General features: G+C 43.9%; 2 protein-coding genes and 1 long non-coding RNA gene across 3 annotated transcripts in view; 2 read left to right on the top strand and 1 right to left on the bottom strand.

The window, feature by feature from the left end:
• The window catches only part of CC2D1B (coiled-coil and C2 domain containing 1B), a 28,429-nt gene extending 21,021 nt beyond the window's left edge, over positions 1-7,408 (top strand). Inside the window, exons 21-25 of the mRNA XM_027683032.1 lie at positions 1,197-1,248; positions 2,596-2,695; positions 5,148-5,238; positions 5,568-5,698; positions 6,473-7,408. Of these exons, the coding sequence (XP_027538833.1) occupies positions 1,197-1,248; positions 2,596-2,695; positions 5,148-5,238; positions 5,568-5,687 (363 nt within the window). The 3' untranslated portion in view covers positions 5,688-5,698; positions 6,473-7,408. The remainder of the gene's footprint in view (positions 1-1,196; positions 1,249-2,595; positions 2,696-5,147; positions 5,239-5,567; positions 5,699-6,472) is intronic.
• A 138-nt stretch (positions 7,409-7,546) lies between these two features.
• Positions 7,547-20,662, bottom strand: part of ZFYVE9 (zinc finger FYVE-type containing 9) — a 57,076-nt gene continuing 43,960 nt past the window's right edge. The window contains exons 12-19 of the mRNA XM_027683031.1: positions 19,522-19,604; positions 18,666-18,770; positions 15,841-15,991; positions 14,362-14,442; positions 12,815-12,977; positions 11,901-12,006; positions 10,791-10,967; positions 7,547-10,043 (exon numbers count right to left, since the gene is read on the bottom strand). Coding sequence (XP_027538832.1) covers positions 9,882-10,043; positions 10,791-10,967; positions 11,901-12,006; positions 12,815-12,977; positions 14,362-14,442; positions 15,841-15,991; positions 18,666-18,770; positions 19,522-19,604 — 1,028 coding nt within the window. The 3' untranslated portion in view covers positions 7,547-9,881. The remainder of the gene's footprint in view (positions 10,044-10,790; positions 10,968-11,900; positions 12,007-12,814; positions 12,978-14,361; positions 14,443-15,840; positions 15,992-18,665; positions 18,771-19,521; positions 19,605-20,662) is intronic.
• LOC113967455 lies at positions 11,386-15,550 on the top strand. The gene is made up of 3 exons (XR_003534172.1): positions 11,386-11,880; positions 12,199-12,200; positions 15,539-15,550. It is a non-coding gene; the product is annotated as an uncharacterized LOC113967455 (long non-coding RNA).

The raw sequence follows: 20,662 nt of genomic DNA on the forward strand, positions 1-20,662 counted from the left end.
GTATCTGGAGAAAGGACTTGGGCCATACAAGTTTCTTGGCCTTAGTAATTAATACCTGTGTGTGTGTGCATGTATGTATGTGTACATATATAAAAATATCTATACACATATATATCACTTCTTTCCTTGGAATTCCCCAGTGTCTTCCCTTCACCTTTGAAAACAGTCTCTGGTCTGAAAAATACTCAAACCTTAGAACTGGGAGGGCACCTGAGGAGGGGCTGACTAGTCTTACTGTCAGTAGAAGTGCTGGGGCTTTGCTGCTTTCTGTGTAGTGCAGAACCAAACCTTGCTCTTACAGGACCAATGCTGAGCCCTGGGAGAGTGCAAAGCCTGGACTTTTACCTCCTAATAAATTTTGCAGTAGTTCCAGTATAATACATTCAATTACCTGTGGGAAATTGGTGATGGTCAGAGCAGGTTTGTGTTTCAGTTTGAGTTACTCAAGGCCTTAACAAAGGAGTCACCTCATCAGGCTGGCTGGAAACAGAATTGATCTATGTGAATAATTTTCTGTGAAATAAGTAAGAATCGGCATAGTTGCTTTTAATCTATTTTCCTTTGCTTAAAGAAAAGCAGATCTCTGCTGCTTAGCCAAAAGTCAAATACACCACCTTTCTCCTTCATAGCTGAAATCAGTTTTGCAAAGTAGCTGCAATAATTAGGTCACATTGTCCTTGTTCATTCCCCAGAGATTTAGTTTGTACTCTGCTTTAGGTTAAAAGTTAATTCATTTTGGTGGCAGATTGATTGTCAGGCAAAATAATAGTAGGGCAATTCCCTGAATGATTTGTGATGAATTCCTTGTGTAGCTTATTATTCCAGCTAATGCAGGAGGACCAGAATTACGGTGTCGTGGAACGTGCACAGTTTGTCATGGAGTGTAACAGCCACACTCAGGGACTTCATGGGGACTGCACTGAATTGACTGTGACCATTTAACTTATCTGGGGCTCTTATATTTAATGTAATGTTTTGGCTTATTCTTTATATAGTGCTATACTTGTTACCACAATGAAATCCAAATATTTTAGTCTTGAATGTACCAAATCTCTTCTTATCGTTCAGATAACCCCCTAAAACCTCATGTTTCTTGTATAGGCATAAAGTAGAGCTGATAATAAAAGTGGTCACTACTCTGTATTTTAAAACAATAACTGATGGATTTATGTAATGTGTGTCTCTTTTTTTAATAGGAACAACCTCAAAAGAGTAAAACACCTGTAATTAACAATAACAATTCTCCAGGTGAGTACTTTTTTTTTTGGAACAGTGAGAAAAACATTGTACCTTAAGAACTCCTGGAGAGTACAGGCTGGTCTCATCCTGTGACTCAGCCCAGAGGGCCTGCCACCACCTGTGTTCTTCTTTCTTATAAAGGGTTTGTTGTAGGGTGAAGTCCAGCTGCACTGGCCATTTTTTCACCCTCATCCCAACATTGGTGGTGGTTATTGTGTCCTGGATTAGTGAAATCATGGAGTTACCAGTCGTGCTCCAGCTGTTGCTGTCAACTCTGCTGGCAGATGGGCCAGATAAATAAATTTTATTTATTAAATAAGTTAAATGATTAATTTTAACATCTCCATGGATCAGATATTTTTCAGTCAGACTTGATAGTGCCAGTTCTGTCATGATTTTGGCTGATCAGCTGATGTTTCTAAACCTGACAAAGCATCATTGCAGAAAGAGGTGATTTTTTTTTTTAAAGACAGCGTGTCTTGAAACCAACAAAAACACTTCCCTTGTACCTTTTGAAAATCCCCCTTTGGCCTTGCCATGGAGTACAGGTATTAGACTCATCATGCCTTTTAGAATTAATCCTCTTGCACTCTTGAGTTGATTTTATTGCTCTATTATTTTTTTCCAATTCTTGCAGTGAGCAACCATTTAGTATCAGAACAACTTTGAATTCACTATCTAAATTACTAGTTACGATTTTATCTCAAAAGAGATACATATATAGATATATATCTTTTGAGTTTATATATATTTTCTGTTAAGATTAGAAGTCCTGAAGGTCTGACACTGAGAGCTGTGTTCCAGATCTTCCAGGAACTTGCTCTGCACTGGCTGAGCAGCCCCTTGGTAGTGTTTGGGGTTTCCAGGCTGGCAGGCACAGGTGGTTTTTCCTGGGTAGCAGAGCAGATAAGTCTTGGAGCATTAGTCGTACAATCTTGTGAACCTTTCTGATCAAAAGGTGGCACAGTTCTTGCCACACTCATTAATGAATTTGATGCTGAAACAGTATTAATTACATAATCAAAACACCCCTTCCCAGTCATTCCAACCTTACTGTTCCTTTTCCTTATTATTTAGTACCTTTTTTTTATCCACAGACACTCTATTTATTTGCTGAAAAACCTAAATTTCCCAGTTTTGACTCTCCAGTAACTTGCTGTAACATGGGGGTGCCAGGTGAGCTGCAGCACAGGGACACACCTTGGGAATGACTGGAAGAGGCTCCTGAGGAGGAGTTCATGTGGTGTGAAATGTCTCTCACAGATGGACCAAACTGAGATCAGAGTCTGAGGAGTGCATATAACAGAGCACTGCACATTCCCAGCTTTCTCTCGTTTCTCTTTCCCTGAACTGCAGAATACAACCAGCTGTTCAAGTTGAACATCAACCGGAATCACCGCGGCTTCCGCCGAGCGATTCGGTCCAAAGGGATTAAATTCGAAGTATTTCACAAAGGGTAAGTCCTTGGTTTGCTTCCCCCTCACTGCTGCTCTAGGAACAGCTGGAAAGGGTGTTGGAGCTGAACTTTGTGCAACACAGTCTCTAAGCTGGCAATAAAGAGTTGGCTGGTTCTCATGTCTGAGAACTTTCAAAACGTGCCTGAGCTCTGTAGCTTCCCCTGTGGGGGTGAAAAAAAGGCACAAGTTCAGTGAAGCTGATTCATAACTGACAGAGGAGTTGAGGATTAATGTGTTAAGAGGAATTGATGAGATGGAGAAGGCAATGATCTACTTCCAATTGTTTTGATTCTTATCCAGTTTTTTTTTTTTAGTCATCAGGATTAGAAAATGTAAATGTTCCATGGGATAACTGACAGAACATTGACATACAAGTGGCAGCAAAATATGAACAGCAGTAAAGCAGATGACAGATGATGGCAGAACTAGTGTTCTGGTTTTGTAGTTATATTGTTTCATTCACTGGATCTTGCAGTGTTTCCCCAGCACTGTTCTCAGGCTGTTAGACTGTCTTGAGACTGCCCTCATCTTAGGGAGCAGGACAATGAGGTGGATGTTAACAGTGGATAGTTCAGGGAAATCATCCTCTCTCCAGGCTCATAACTGGGTTACTCAAAATCAGAGTGGCCTGTATTCCCTAATCCCTGAGTTGGTTGTGATCCATGACTGGGCTGGGATGTTGGATAACCTGGTGTTGTCTCAGTGGCTTTTTGTGCCGTTCTTTGTTTCTGTAGGTTCTCCAAGATGATTTTTAAGTTGTAGATGTTTTAATTTGTGAGCTGAAGTCCTATTGTTTTACTCCAGATCATCCCTTTGCATCTCTGTTGAAGAGAGAAAAGCTGATTTTCTTACTTTTTTTTTCTGTCAGTCCTGACTGCTCCACTCTCTCTGTTCAGGATCTCCTTTGCTGTGAAGTGTTTACATTTGTTTAAAATGTTTTTTAATCACCTTTCCCCAACCATCTCCTTGGGAGGATGAAGTGATCCAGGCTTTTTCCTAAGGACTTTCTGCTCCCTGCCTTTCTCTAAGACTACAAACGAGAATACTTTCAGAAAGGCCTTTGTAGATGTTGTAGCTCTGGGGTCTCTGATAGCTCTTTGACCATCTCCCAAGAATTATTTGTGCTCAGTGAGCAAAGGAGACTTGTTTCAGGTCATATATATTAAACTTCAGTTTAACAACACTTTCAAGTAAAAACCCAGCAATGTATTTTTCCAAAAGAAAAGTCTCTCCTTGAGCCTCTCCTAAAAGCTTCTGAAGATAAAAGGAGATTTCCCCAGAGCTGTTTCTGAAGCCATAGCCTAGAGCAAGTTCTCATTCTTCACTTTAAACCCCCTGGAATTGATCAGGGATGAACCAGTCTTCATTGTTTCTTGAATTCTAAAAAGAAAAAATGCTTTAAAAAATTCAGCAAGAATTGCTGATCCTCTAAGTTTTGAGCAAAGTGCCCCACACACTGCAATACAGTTATGTAATCCCTCATTTTAAGGTGCTTGTGAAGTAAAGGAAGTATTCAGCATGTGAGCTAATGAAGTCTGAACTTCCCTAAATGATTTTGTGAGTCAGCTCTCATCGATGGAGAGTCTCAGTCTTCTGTTGCCACCAGTGATGTGATCATGAGGCTCCATATAAAAATCTATGGAGATTCTATTGCAAATGTCAATTCTTGCTTGATAATATCTTAATATCTCTTGATGATAAAGGAAGAAGGGTGGGTGTTTTGGGAGGTTTTTTGTATGTTGGTTTGCTTGCCTGGTTTTTTCTTCAACAGGGTGGATAAAAAAAGGAATATTCTGAATTATGGGCAGATTTCCTATCTAAAACAGAGCAGGCATGGTCAGTTGTCTTTCCTGCCTCCAGACTCTGTAGTGATAGTTTTTGACTGTTAAACTACCAGTGTGAAGGTGGATCAAACCAATAGCTGAAATGTTCCTACTTGTTGAAAATGTTTTGATTTATCAAGATGAAACAGAATGATTCATGTGACTTTTCCCTAAAAGTACTGTGCCAAAAGCAGCAGGTGCCTGTGAAATGTTTGTTTTGCTGAGAGATTCCCTTCTTGGGAAGTCCTTCAGCCTGTCCCATTAAACAGCCCTGTCCTGTAGCAGAGCATTGCCCTGTCCTGGCTGCTGGGCTTGTCTTCCCTGTCTCCCAGTGCAGGGACAGAAGCTGCTGCCACTCCAAGTGCTGGTTTAGTGGGTTGTTCTTCTTCACTGCTGTCCTCATCTTTAACTTGGCTGCAGGAGAATAATTAACAAATGAGTGTTTCCTTATCTTGTGCCTTGTAGTCTGGTGTGTTATGGGTTTGCCTCTTGCCCCCAGGTTTGTAGCATGTCCTGCCCAGCCTTCCTGGATGTGGTTATGGAGCAAATAGTGATGACTCTGGGCTTGTTTTCTCTTTAATGTCCTGACAATCCTTTCCCTTCACTAAGGAAGGTTTCTTTGGAACAGGTCCTTTTTCAGGAGTGACAAGCAGGTGGGGACAGCACACTTGAAACTGGACAAGCTGGAATCAGAATGTGAAGTTAGAGAGATCATTGAGGTATGTTTTGGGGGTGAGGTGTCTTCTTCTACTTAACATTTAAACACGAAAGGGAAATGAATATTTGGATAACTGTGTGTGTACAGTGGGCAGTTTTGTATCAGATGAGTTGGTACCTTGCCTGGGATGTGGGGAGACCTGCTCTGCTGAATTATTATCCAAGGAATCTCATGGCTGTGACTCCTCCCAGCACTGCAGCTGATCCCTGCAGGTGATCTCTGTCACCTTTGGATCATGGGCAGATACATTCAAGGATGCCTGAGGCTCTGCACTCTGACATTGTAATTCATATGTGCACTAACTGCTCCTTCTTTTTGTGGTTCTTCCAGATTTTTGATGGCAGGAAGCCCACTGGTGGGAAACTGGAGGTAAAAGTGAGACTCAGGGAGCCCCTCAGTGGTCAAGATCTTCAAACAGTTACAGAAAACTGGCTGGTCCTGGAGCATTAGTTCTGTGTGAGGTACAAACGCTGCTCCAAAGGGGGTCTGGGCGGGACCTGACAGGGCTACAGATAAACTCTGCTTGAATAATGTCTCGTGTTGACATTGACCTAATTACACAGCTCTGGCTTCAATACCATTCCTCTTTGTATTTGTGGTGGGGAGTTGACATAATTTCACAAATGAGGTTACAGAACCTCTGATTAGTTTATATCTCAAAGATGCTTCACAATCACTTGAAATACAGGGACAGCTTCTGGTGTCACCTTTACTTAGAATAATACTTACAAAATAAGATTGATAAGTGATCTGTCTTCCTTTGCTTGATCTCCCAAAGCCTCTGTGTTCCCTCTTCCTTAGCGCATTTTGGTTTGTGGTTATAAATGGGAGTTAAGTGAATATTCATCAGCTTCAGGGTGACATCACCTGTTTGCCACAGCTTTGCTTCCAAATGCTGTTGAATTGGACAGGTTGAGAGGTCTTGTTTCAGTGCATGAGTCTGAATTTGGGCACCAAAGGGACTCTTTTAGTGGTTTCCTCTCAGCCAAGGAGGTGGGGAAGGTCCTGTGAGCCTCAGTCAGCTGAGGGACGTGTTACCTGAAGTAACAACTTGGCCTTGTGCCGAAACACTTTCCATCACTGAAGCTTAATAATTTTGCTCCATTGATTTTTCTAGTTGACCATCCAGAACCTTCATGTCAGCATTTTACATGTAATGTCACCTTGAGTTGTGACCATCTGTTATATACTGCAGCAACTAATTTTGATGGGTTTTGTGTGTTTTTTTTCCCCAGATCCATTGGAATGTCAGAAGCCGTGGGCTGAAGGAACGTAGAAGATGCTGCTAAGCTGCAAGCACCAAAGATGTTAAAGAATGCACTACTGAACCTAATGTCTATTTTGGTAACAGCCATAGTGCTTATTAATACCCTCAAGGCAAACGGGAGGCTCTGGGAAGTGCTGCTGCAGGGCTTGGGACCAGTCTACACAAAATAGACAGAGTTGCCTTAATGTGGGACTACTAATGTAGCACCAGGACGAATGTTACATTAACTATGCAGAGTGCTGTGGGAGAAGTTTAGCCCCTTAAGAATTCCCTGAGACAGTGCAAGAGCTTTTTGGTCAAGTCACAGGTAAGACTTTCACCAGAATTCCTTTTTCCAAGTGTCCGAGCAGCTGCTGCGGTTCAGCGAACAGTCTGCTACTGCTTTTTCTGTTCTCTCCTGTCCAGGCCTGTTTGGGTTGGGTTTTTTTTTTTGTTTCCTAAAACAGGAGAGATCTCAGGCAGCAATTTAGGGGTGTGAGTCCTTCCTCTGGGCATGCCCTTGGCACCTGAGGTTCCAAAGGCTGCAGGGCTCCTTGGCAGCAGGTGTTTACAGACCCACATTTTTGTTCTGGCTACCAGTTGTCTGCCGTGCTTGCTGCACTGCTTGTTCAGCACAGAAGGGTACTGTGCCTTCATCCTTTGTTTTGTTGAGGTTTTAATTTAAAAAAGAAGAAGAAAAAAAAGTACACTAAACTCTGCTGCTTCCCAAATGTTCCTTGTCTTTTTACAAGAATAGGCTTTTAAAATTCTTCCAGGTGATGGGAAAAATAGTCATTCTTTGTCATGTAGAAGACTGGATCATGACTTATTTTCAGGAATGCTTTTGATCAGCACACAAAAAGTGGTACTAAATCTGTTTGTGTTTTTACATCTCTCTGAGTGAACAGAAACCAGGGATCTGCCAGGACAGGATGTGCCTGTGCTGGGAGCCGAGTGCTCCTGCCCAGAGGGTTTGGAAGGGCAGGTTGGGAGACAGGACAGAGTCCAGACAGGTCAGGCAGTGCTGCCTCTGTCCTTCTGAGCAGATGAAGACAATACAGTGTTTAGTTTTTAATTTCAATAAATTTAATATACAAAACTACATGTTGAAAATAAAAATATAATATGCAGTTTTTTGCAGTGTTAACTAACTGAATTTTAAAAGTACAATTTTTTTCTAAACAAGTACTCATTTCTTAACAACATGGTAATTAAGGTCATTTCAAAGGCTATGGTTGAAGCAAACATGTCAGTCACCAGTTGATAGTGTTTTGCACAAACATAATCCAAACCTAAAAGACTTCTGGGGCAAAGGAAGAGAAGATAAACATTTTTCACCTCTTTTACTCCATTATTGAGCATAACAATGCAACTAAAGTGACTGGAAAGCCGCTGCTGTGGCAAAGCTGGAGTGCAGGCTCTAGGAGGAAGTATTTCCGAGTTTCTGGAATGCTCTTCCAGGTGCTGAATGGTGCCTACACCGTGTAGTGCTGTGTGACCCAAAGTGCAGGACCAGCGTGCAGAGGGGGATCCAAGTGCCCTCAGCCCAGCTGGGCTGCACAGACACTTCAGCAGGAGCAGTGGGGGGGTCACAGTTTAGGCTTTGCCCAGCAGGAACCATTAAACGAGCTGCATTAAGCCACCTTCTCCCAATGCCAGAGGTAAGGCTTCACTTGGATGAACACCCTTTCAAGTGTGGGAGTGGGCTACCTCTTGCTGGCCAGCTTTTGTTTGTGGAGTTGGCCCCAGTTCCCTTGCCTGCCTTCTCCAAGGGCTGGGTGGTACCAGCTCTAATTTGGAACATTGGATTTGTCAGACTTTGCTTTTTTTTTTGAAAAGCAGTAGCCATTTATTCCCAAATGTACTCTGTGCAGGCATTGGGCTATGTGCACATCACTATGTGCAGTTACCTTTTCTCTTGCCCAGCCAGTGGTGTTTATTTGTTTAAAAACTAGAGCCTCAGTCTCCCAGGGGCCTTGCACTCCCCTTTCCCTGGGAAAGGATGCTGGTGTTACTCAATCACAGCACAACCAAACCAGGCCCTGCTGTCTCCCCCAGAAGGGACAACAAGGAGGGATCAGGCAATGTCTGACACACCATAAATGTTCACCATAAATGTTCATCATAAATTAGCACCTCTCTTCCCAAATAAATTACCTCTGTAGACAGGAGGAGAAACCTTCACCCCTCTTCCTGGGAAGGACTCACAAGAGCTGCTTTGCATGACTATGGCTAAACAAACCAAACCCCTTCTCCTGCTTACAGCTCTTCCCACTGGTTAGCAGCTTTCCATGGAGACAGTAAGAACATGGAACCACATTTCCTCTGGCTGATGCTCAATTCCAGCTTCTTAATGCCCTGGCAGACATGAGCAGCTGCTTTCCTTCCCAAAGCCCTCCCAGGTGAGACTAAGAGCACTGGGCCAAGTGCAGGTGTTCAGAGCTGCCCACAAAGCCTTTTTCAGCAGAACATGCAGGAACAGCCACTCTACACTGTTACACAGGTAAGCTCTGACAGGGGCTGCAGGATGAGGTGCAAGCTGGATACGTGACACGGGCGTTACACTACCGGGAACAGCAGGGAGGGGACACAGCTGCCCTGGGTGGTGCTTGGCTTTAGAAAGCAGGACCTACTGGGGGGAGGAACGAGATATAACTGCACTTTAGGGCTAATGTTACCTCTGCTTCATACAGATTTGTAAACAAGGTACAGAAGAGCAGAGTTGTTCTAGGACATTACAAAACCTGCCGAGGTGAGGGACTTCATGGTAACTAGAGGAACAAAGTAAACCAGCCTATTCCACACACACAACTGCAGGTCACAGAACCTTGGGAGAGATGCCTGTCCTTCAGTTCCTCTGGACACAGACAAAGGGAGTTATGGCTGGGGAATCCTTCCATAGTTCTCAAGGGCTTCTCCAAATGTATTTCAACCAATAATCTGGTCAAAATAATGTAAACGTTACTGTTCAGTGTCTGCAATACCCACGAAGGTTGTGATGAGGTCAGAATGGAGGGCTTGGCTGTTGGTTCTTACATGGCCATCTACAAACACTACAAGGTTGGAGTTTCACTTTTTATTTATGCCCCAGTGATCTTTGCACCCTTTTGAGCATTGAGAGTACAGGACTGTAAGTCTTTAAACATGAACATTTTTCTAAACAGTAACAGAAGTGGATTAGCTGCAAGGATAGCATAGCCATGTTGTAGTATAGAAGCTGCCCTGATCCTCTGGTTGTTGACAATGCATAGAAGATTTAGAATTATGGAACAACTGTCCCTCCCCCCTCCCCCCCTTCCCCAATAGTGTTAACAAAAGCTTAATATTCCAGTTTTAAAGTGCAAATGATTCAGATACAACTGCTGCTGGAACAGGTCTGAACAGAAAATGAAGTCCTCTTATGAGATGTTTTCCAGAATATAAAAGATGAGCTCCATTATGACTGGCCCCTCACTCAACTGACAGGCCCCTCCATGAATCACTGGCACTAAGGCACTGTCCAGGTCATTCATGTATTGAGAGGGCAGTGGCTGTCCATTGCTCCCAGCTTGGTAACCAACCTAAAAAATACAAAGTAAGAGCGGGTTTTAAGAGGGCCATGAGGCTGTGAGTCAGTAGGCAGGGAGGGAGGAGCAGCTGTGGTCTCTGCCTGAGGAGTTGGTGCTTGAACTTAGTGCAGGCACTAAAGCAGCTTTTCCACTTGTTTTTGCACTTCTGTTTCCTATGGCTGCCTGGGCAAAAGAAGTATCTTCTTTCTACTGCTTTGCCAGAGCAGCTCACTGAGAAGCAGCAGGACCCACACTCAGCATTATCAGCTTAAGCTGTGCAGTGTTTAGGAGCTGGGTGACACTAAGCCCAGCTGCTCCCAGCCCAGCCCAGCTGTCCTTTGGGACTCAGCTCTGCTCAGAGCTGTGGCTGTGGAGCCCTCCAGGGGACCTTCTGTCCATTCCTTGGCCTCAAATGCAGAGTGGGATCTTTTAGGAGCAGCCACCTTGTGAGTAATGGTTTGTGCTCACACAGGAGCATGTTTAATACGCTCCTGTCTTGAATTGCTGGTGAAAAGGCCACTTTAGAGCCTTCTCGGAGCACAGAGGAGGTGCTGCTCGTGCCATATGGGGGTCAAGCCTGTGCTAATTCAGGCTGGGCACTGGCTTTCCAGCTCTAACAGATGTCCCAAAACACCAAACAACGCCAGCACCACCTGATTAGCATCTGCTATGGGTACTTCTTCAACATTCTGGTTAACGTGCTGTATTCCCTCTTTGGGGAACAACCCCCCAGTTAAACCAAACCTATTCAAGACTTACTTGATCTGAGTCCAGTGTGACGCGCAGACCCAGCTTAGTCATTCCATCTTCTTTCAGCAGTTTCAGATGAGGACACAGAGCCAGACAGAAAGCCTTTGCCACGTTTTCAGTCAGTCTGCTGTGATCAGCTGGGTCACTCAGACCGTTGTGTTGCTCATCGTTTTCAAGAAAAAACACCTTAAGGGAAGAGTTAACACAAGACATAACACTTGGCTTTTCTAGAAAATTGGGTTACTGACATGCCATTTAAACTTTTACAAATGAAGACTTAAAGAAGAGCTGTTCAGAGAAGGCCAGCAAAAGCCCCTGAAGACAAGGCACCTTAGGGGGGAAAAAAATAAAAAAACTTCAGAAGAAAGATTTAAATAGTCCTGTCCTCTGAGATCTGGTCAAAAGCCTCACTATGGAAATTCACTATGTATTGCACCAAGTTTTAATGAAAAACTGCTTTTAAACAGATGGTAATTTCAGAAACATTACATTTTTAGCAGAAGCCTGAAGATCTGAGCTACTGTTGCCACTGAACTTGTCTCTTTTGAGCCCCTCTGACCTGGGAAAAAAAAGGACACATAGGTGGCAAGCTGCAGAGTGACACACTTGAAGAAATCTTTTGATATCAGCATTTGTGTGCTAGCAGAGTCACAGGTAACAAACATCAGCTGTGCAAGCATTTTGAAGTGATTGATGCCACAGCACTTTCATTTTAACATGAACCATTTCAGAGAAGGTGGCTCGAAATAACATTTTTAAAAAACAATTTATATTAAGATTTGTCTCCGTGTAAAAAGGCAGCTTTTAACTCAAATGCAGATGAAAGCAGCTGTTCCCTTGTGTAATGCAGTCACCAAGGGCTGTTCTTGTCCCCCCGTTCCACACCCCTGTCAGCAGAGGGGGCCAGAGCAGCACAGGCTGGGGTAACAGCAGTGGGAGGATGTTGTATCCTGGCACGGCATCTGCCCTTGCAGCCAGGAAAGGCAACACAGGATTGTTCTGGAGCATTTGCTACTCTCACTTTGGTGAGTTGGGTGATCAGGTCCGAGGCAGAGGAGGCTGTGGTTGCAGCCCCAGTGCTGCTGTTGGCTCACGTGCAGTTGGGTGTGACAGACTCACCTCTGTCCACCGAATGACCTTCCCATTGGCCTTGTACTCTGAGCCATGGAATATCTTCACGCTGGTTATGGATTCCATGGATTTGCCATCAATAGGGCTCACAACGCTGCAAAAGGGAGGGAGAAGGGTCAGTTCCCATGCAGCAGAAGACACGAGCTGGGCAGAGCCCACTGCAGGAGAGAACTGCCTTGGAATCAGGGCAGCCCCTGAGCGGGGTCACGTGCACAAACCAGCTGCTCATTTCCAACAAAGCTGCTCTCCAGAGCTGGGGGCCCTGAGATGCTACCACTGCAAAGAGGAGTTTCACACAGATTGGATTTCTGTTCATTTGTAAACTCTGTAGGCCAGCAATACCTGAAACACGACTTACACAGCCCAGGATTTGGTTACAGAACCCAAGACTGATCTGGAGAGCCTGAAACTACAGAAATACCCTTTCTAGGTGCTGAGTCCTTCCTTAAATATCAAATACATCCCAACAGCACTTTACTGACATAAATACTTAAGCTGCCAAATCCACCTTTCTTTTGGCTTAAGTATCAAGTGTCCAAAGATACTGTTGATGTTCAGCAATTTTATTTCCAGCTCTACTTAATGCAAACGAAGCTCTAAGAGAGCAAAGTGACCACACTGTGCAGGGTTCAGCACTGAGTGTTGGACACAGATTAGTGGTTTCCAATAACTGGATATTGGCAATGGCAAAAAATCCATAGCATTGGCAATTTTCTAAATTGATGCCCCAAAGCTCTGGTATCTCAATTCCATTTTCATGACAATTAATTGCATCTTATCACTCAAAAGAGAGGCACAGAGTTTTAATTCCTATTGATTTGAAAACTCATGTGCCTTGTAAGATCAATTAAAAATTTTAACAGAATCGGTCACCAGTGTCAAGTGACTGCTCTTCTACTTACCCCTTACTAAAGTTTTTGTCATCTTCTACCCACTGAATATGAACGTGTTCCTGAGGGTCTTCAGCATCCACTTTGCCACAAGTGATGGTGAAGTCTTTCATTTCTCTCAAGGCCTGCCTCAAAGAGTCCATGTTCTCAGCAGTTATCTGGACCATCACTCCATCTGGGGAACCAAGAAATCCTCATAAGCCAAGATAAGCCACATCAAACAGAGCCTACATAGGAAAAAAACCAAACATCCTTCCTCTGCTTGCAACACAAAGGTTTAATGTTCATTTTTAGGCATCATTGGCAGCAATGCTCTGTAAAACCATTTCTGAACTCTCATCTTCCCAAAACGCAGCTCTGCTGAGTGCTGACTAGGCAAACAAGAGTCAGGGCAAGGGCAGCTCCCAGGTGAAGTCAGCTACAGCAATGGCCACAGGAGTTTGCCTCAAAACTTGACACCTGCTCTAGGCCACCCTCAGAAACCCCAGGTGACCCCCCTCCATTCTGCTGTCACCGCCGTTGGCACTGGAAGCAGTGACAGTGTTTGAGAAATCAGGGCTTGCCTGCCAGTGGCAACAGATACAGAACTTTGGATTCATGGAATTATTATGTTTGAAAAAGACCTCCAAGATCATCGAGTTCAACCGTTAACCCAGCACAGCCATTCATGTTCACCACTAAACCACATCTCCAGACCAAATTAGGGCAGAAATGACTTAGAAGTGAAACGTTTACCCCATGTACAGACTGAATCCACCTGTACCTCTGTCTCACACTAATCCCCAGTTCAGACCCAGGAAATGGCACAAAGACCTGCACACAGTGTCTGGCAGAGGGGTGGCTGCCTGTCAGCCCTGGTGACCCCCAGCCATGGCTGCACACTCACAGCTCCTCCATGGGGCTGTGCCCACTGCCTGACATGTGGGCATCTCCCATCTCTCACCACAAGCCATAAGGAGAACTCCTAACCCACTCCTGTCTGCACTGTCCCAGCTACAGGGAGGTGACTGCACAGCTGTGCAGCTCAGGCACTAACAGCTCCCAGCCCAGCATATGCCACCAGCAGCTACTCCTCTATTCCTGTGATCTGACAACAAACCACATCAGAGAGGTACCAGCTCAACAATCTCAACTTGTCATGTTCTCATCTGCCCACACACAAGCACATAAACAATGCACACTCCTAACCCTGCACACTGCAGAGCAGTGGGTAGCACAGGAAGTTCAGCAGGGTTTCCTCTTCTGCTTGGTGGGTTACACATTCCATATATCTTAGGCTCGTGATTTCCTCATTCAACCCAAACCAGTGAACCAGTTACAGGCTCCCAAGCCAGGTATTTCATATCTTACCCTCATCTTCTTGTGACCCTGTTTTACAGCATCTGCACAAGTTCCTCCTCATTAGAGGAAACAAGACGTTTTTTGCTAAAAAGTAGGATAAAGCCGAAGCAGCAGGATGATCCCAAGACCCAAGGCATAGGAGCAGAGCCCTGCTAGCTGCAGAGCTGAGCTGTGCTAAGAGGAAAGCAGTGTGTTTTAAGAAGCAGTTCAGTTCTTACCTTCCACTATACTGGATTTGGCAAGGTAGCCTGAAGAGGATTTTAAAGCTCCACTGAACACAAAGAAGCTGGCACCAGTCACTGTAACAACAACAACAGGAGAGGGTTAGTGAGGCTTTTGTAAAGCAATGCCTTACACAAGAATCAGGTATCACAGCTCTATCAGCCAGGGAGGTGATTAACCTAAATCAGGACAAATGCTGCTTGGAATTATGGTGACTGTATTGCACATCATAGGCTTGGATATGCAAAGGCAAATCACCCAGTTTGTTTCTAAACTGGACAACAGTTTTTGTCAAGCTTAATGAATGCTCCTATTTCATCACTCTCACTCTCCCTGCCTAAACACCTCTAAATTTCAGAATTACTAATTTTGGGTGACCAAGTACATAATTAACTTCTAAGTGTTCCCACACAGCTGGCAAAGACTGTGTGAGCTGTTTATGGATTGCACTGTAACACCAACCCACCAACCAAGGCCACAGCTCAGAGCCATCTGACAAAGTAAAATTATCCTAAATGACTACTAAGCATCATGAAATTCCTGCTGGGAATCCCTCTTCTTGTCCCATACGTGAAGTTAACAGAAGTCAGACAAGACCGTCAGTCCTGAGTGACATCCCATGCCAGGGTACTCACTGGAATGACTGGGGATACTTGCAAAACACCAGCGTCAGCCTCTGTCTTGTTCTTATTTTGAGATTGTATAAATTTCTTTGCCAGAAATGTTCCCCATATCCACATTTAAATTCTCATCACACTGCTGCTGCAGCCTTTCAGCCTACTGTAACAAAAATATAGCCTGGAAATCAGATGGTCTAATTAAGGTGAACATGAGAAGTTTCCTGAAGCTGCATTATTAAAATGCTGCTGCTGTTGTTGGTTATTCCTATTTGCCTTTCTCTCATACTAAATCTGATCTTCTTCCTTTCACATAGTGTAGGTCAAGCACAGGCAACCACAACCTCACCTGCACCTCCAATAATGCCAAAGCCAGCTCATTATTAATGGAGAGGTGTTGCCTAAGCCAGTTCCAACACCGTGACCTCTGGAGCACTACAAGTCCTGAGCTGTCCTGTGCCAGCAGCATTGCCACAGGGACAAGGGAGGAACTGCTCTGTGCTTTATTTTCTGTTTGCTTCATCTCTGAAGTTGCTAAAACACATCTCGGGCAAAGTCGGAACAGCACCACTGACCCACAGAAGTGTGATGTGGGCTGCACACAGCCTGCAAAGCAGCGTGCCCCTGACACCTGAGCTCATGGGTTCTGCAAGGGGAATAAGGCACCAAGGGGTGAAGGGCAGATGGGGCAATATGTTACTACTCCTCACGTTGCAGGTCCAACTCACAGAGCTGCCCAGCAGTAACGCCAGCGCTCAGAATGATTGTCTCTAACAGAACCAAACCCAGCTGCGACCGATTCCCAAAGCCCCACAGCGCTGGGACAGCAGCACCCAGGCAGAGCTGAGCCCCTCTCACCCTTCCTGGGCTGGTTGTGGATGCTGATGGCCTGTGTCTGGTAGTTCCCATCATCGTTCTGCACACACACAAGGTGCGAGTCGGCCTTCTCATTGAAGCAGGCACCCCCCGCCAGCACGTGCTCGTTGGATTTGTTCATGGCTTTCATCATCTGCAAACACAAAGGGTTAACATTCCCACCCAGTTCAGCAGGCACTTCCAGAAACAGGTGGTTCTTGGAGCTGTTCAACTGAACAGGGCAGGCTTCCCAACAGTGCTCATGTCCCACATCAGGTTTCAGCACTCGGAACCACAAACTGCTTTTGACAAGAGGGTTCAGGTCTTTTGCTGCCTGGATTCTTTAAAGTGCCAGCTTTTGTGCCATTAAGATAAATGCTGTAAGGGATAGCTGAGCTATGGAAGTTGCGAAAGGTGTTCTCTCTAACCTGTTTTTAAAAATACACAGAAAAAAACATTAGAAAAACCCTGGGAGGAAATATCTGGTTTGTTTACACAACTCCAGTTGCTTAGGACATAAATCATAAATGCCACATGGGCACTCAGACTGGGGCCATTTCATCCTGTTCTGCCAGGACCAGACACCAAAGCTTCAGTGTCTCTCTGAATGAACTGGTGAAACTGGAATTAATGTTCCCAGGTAAAATACTTTTCTAAAAGAATCCAAATCATAGATATCCAGAAAGAATTTTAATTCTCTGCAAAGGAGGCCCCCAGAAAGCATCCAATAATATTTGTGATGCCTCTGCCCTTCAGTTTTGCTGCTTATCATCTGACATACACCAAGTTACATGCCTTGGCAAAACAGTCTTGTACATTATATAGTTCCTTTCCTTCTCTCCACTCTACCTCTTCAGGCAGGCACAGACTATGTGATTTTTGATCCAAAAGAAAACGGAGGGAGTCATCTAGCTCTGGAATTTGTTTCAAACCCGAAAATGACATGTTTGCTTAAAAGAAAACAAGTCAAACTGAATTACACAAATTCCCCCACAGTGAAAACCCTGGCAAGAAGGAAAATGCAGAATTATTTGACATCTCTGAGCAGCACTTAAACTCCCACCCTCTCCTTCCTGGAGCTGATAAGCATTCAGGCTACACACAACACATCTGTCTCCCTCAGTCCAACACAAAACTTTAATTATAGTGTCAGGAACATTAGCTGATGCTCACTACTGACAAATGTGCACAGGTGTAATGTTTGGGGAGGAAACTTAATTACGAATTTGCATCAGACAACAGTGTATTTCATTATCCAGTCTATCATGTCATGCTCCAGAAAGAAGGTTTTAGCTCCAGGACAGCCATCTTTGTGGAGCTCAGCAGTTGCCTTCAGCACAACTGGACATGGCAACTGTGCTTCATTAGAAGGCAACTGATTAAGAAATGACAGTCACCTTTGCTGAGGGACTAAACATGCAACGAAGGATCACTGCAAGTTGTAGAAAATTTAAATAATTTGAAGACAAAAATATGTATTTATAGAAAACTACATATTAATGTGTAATTTGTTAATTACATGCTGAATTCTCCACATTTAATCCATGCATGAGATTTTAAATGAGGTTTTAACTTTTGAGATAGTTTGAGTGACAGTCTTTTCTAATTAAATACTGCTTTACATGGGAAAAAAAGTAAATGTCTTGTGGTCTAACTCATCTTAATTTAAACTAAACTCAGATAAAAAATTTCTACTAAATCAACCTTTCAACTGGATCACAAGCAAAATGTTAAATAAATAACGCTTTCTCAATTTAAAAAGTTGAATCCTTGCTTGACACTGGAAAGAAAACCCAAGCACGAGGCAGAGGTTTTGCTATTATGTTCCCTGACCCAGAAAGTCCCTCCCAGCCCTGCTCAGTCAGTGTGTGACACAAGTGGAGCTGACACCTTGCAAGGCCAGGCAGGGCTGGCACTGAACTGCAGGCTGTGCCAATCCAGACTGAATTCACACAAACCTCCCTGACCTCCTCCATTCTCTCACAACTGCATCAAAAATTAAAACACCTTTTAACAGACCCTTTATCTTCTCCCTTCATCAATTTCATCTTCTTCAAACTTCACGTAAGAACACTTTGTCTTTTTTCCCCAATGAATTTCTTTATTCTCACATATTTTACTCAAATGTTTCTTGCAGGGGAATTCCCTCTTGAGATAAAGCTGCATTCTGCTCTGATCTTACAAGAACTCTTGTAAATACCATTTGCCTGGGAGGTTTGCTCTCTCCCCAGCTCTGATTGGTTTCAAAGTACCAAGTTACCCCCTTCTCCTCAGACAGAACACAAAATCAATCACCTTCTCCACTGTTCTCTTTCATTACTGTTCAAATATCTCCTCCCCCAGCTTTCTCAGCAGCACTAACTCCTACAGATGCTGATTGATTTTCTCACACCAAAAATCAAGTATAAAATTTAGATGTTGAGGGAAATTTTACATAAAATAATCACCAATCCAACAAATACTACAAAATGCTTTGAGTGGGAAGACACAGCATAAATGAGAAAAGCTAATGCTTTTTTTCTTCCTAGTTTACCTCGAGTGTAAAGTTTGTCAATCTATTTGCTCAAATCAAACATATTACACTTTATATGTAAACAGTTCAAAAACCTGAAGGAAAAGTGTAGGAGTTTAATTAATACTGAATGGAACTGTGTTCTTCCTGTGCAGCCACCCTCATTCACTTCCAAAAGCTCTGCGCATCCTGCACTTACTATTTGCTTTTGAGGCAGTTTTGCCTAGTGGTGGTGAATAAAATAAAAATTCCTTTAGATCCCAGGTACTCCAACCACAAAGAAACTGTAGAGAAATGTATGAATTATAAGCATTACCTCATTATATCTGTTGCTAGGAATTTTGATGCTGGTTTTTCTGACTTCCATATCAACTACTAAACCTTGGACCACAGGCAGTGTGTACTGGTAATTTCTGAAGTCCTGGTAATTAAAATAAGTTTTTAAGTTAGGCACAATGATCATCATTAACATTGGAGGTTTCATAACTACCCTGGTGACTATTAGTTAACCCATTCAAATAATTGTAATCAGTGACTGAAAGGCAGGGAGGGACAGGGACACCACAGCCTGTAACCTGTGTAATTGCAGTACACAAATGAAAACCATAATCGTGACTGTAAGTCAGTGTAAGTCATTTCACTCATTTTCTTACATCCAAATTAATTTTCTCCAGCCTTGAATATCATCACTGTACATAACACAACCTGCTCTCTGTGTTCTGTTACATTACTGGATGGAGATATTAGTTTTTCCAGCAGTGAGATTTAAGTCATGCATCAAGGAGAATTTTCTATATTGAAAATATTTGCAAAGTAGGAAGAGATAATAACTTCCCTTCAGTTGAAGCACTGTGTAATCAGAGAGCTGTGACTGCACACTGTGATGACCCAGCACTTCTGAGGAAGCAATCTGAGCAAATAATGCTCTTATTTCAACATCCAAACATCCTCCGGTGGCCAGGTTTAGGATGTTGATTTAGGTACCTGGTTACAATTCACTGTGCTGATGAAAGCTCACACCCACTATCAGCACAGCAAGTAAATTCATCCAAATGCCCACTATCTCCCCTGGCATGTTCTAAACCTGATGCCACGTGCAGCAGGAGTTCAGTTCTCCCCACGCTGATGGAACTTCCATGGACGGAACACACGAATTCCACGGCAGCACTTACTGCAAGGAGGTTCATGATCGTGTGTCCAGTCTCTCCAAACAAAGGCTTACGGAATCTGACACTAAAAAGTGGGCAGGGATAAACTGGAATAAAACAAAACACAACAGGTCAGATTGTAATTTACATACCGAGATCCTGCAAACCAGACTCCAATACCACCTCCTCATCTGAATGTGGGGAGCAGCAGCTAAAGAAGAGGCTGGAGAGTCCAGTGTTTAAAAAGCAAAAGGGCGGAAGGATTTAAGGCTATAATGCATCTTCCACGTGTGTCACAGCCCCAGAAACAAGAATAATTACGTGGAAAGCTGACAAGTGCCACACTGCAGGACTGAATCTGGTGATCTGGACCCTGATGGCAAAGATGGCCTTTCTAAATGCTTTTCTGAGACTACTCCTTGGAAATGGCTTCTTCCTTTTTTTGTACAACCCTCCTGCTGCTCTCCACTGCAGCATCATAAGCCTTGCACTTCTGTAGCTGACAGGTGTGACGTTCAAGTGATAATCCATATTATTTCCTTTGCTGTTTTCATTACTTCATAAAAAGGTTGCAAGCTCTACAGGGCTATGTCAAAAACAATTAAAAGGCCATTTATGGTATGTCAGCAATGTGAAATACCTACATTCCTTGGCTGGCTTGGCCATACCTGTAAAACATCTGTGATGCAATTCCGAGGGCAGTGTATGGATCCGGCTGCCTGACGTTATGTTGCAGCAGGAGCCATCACAATGCTTGGATCATGACTCATGCAGTGATACACAGTGCCAAGGCTTCCTAAACACATGTTTGAAGGAAGGTTCCTAAACTATCCTCAGGCAAACAGTCAGTCTGATTTCCCCAAATGCCACACATCTCCACAGCTCCCAGTGTGCTCAGAAGGGGCTGCGAAGTGCTCAGCAGGTTTGAATAACATCGTGAGGATTTCCTGATGGAAATCAGCTCCAGTCTCTGCACACCGGTGCAGTGTCTGAAAGCACCACAGCCCCCACACAGCGACCAACTCGTGCTCAGTGCCCTGAGGCACCAACAAGGGCTGAATTTCCCGTGTCTGTGAACAGCAGCTCAGCTACATCCCAGATGCCCCGAATTCCCTGAGCCCGAGCTGTACGGCTGATCTGCGGATGCTCAGCAGATGTTTTCTGC

Source organism: Neopelma chrysocephalum, unplaced genomic scaffold (assembly GCF_003984885.1).
Source record: "Neopelma chrysocephalum unplaced genomic scaffold, ASM398488v2 Primary Assembly neopelma1_64, whole genome shotgun sequence".
Lineage (NCBI taxonomy): Eukaryota > Metazoa > Chordata > Aves > Passeriformes > Pipridae > Neopelma > Neopelma chrysocephalum.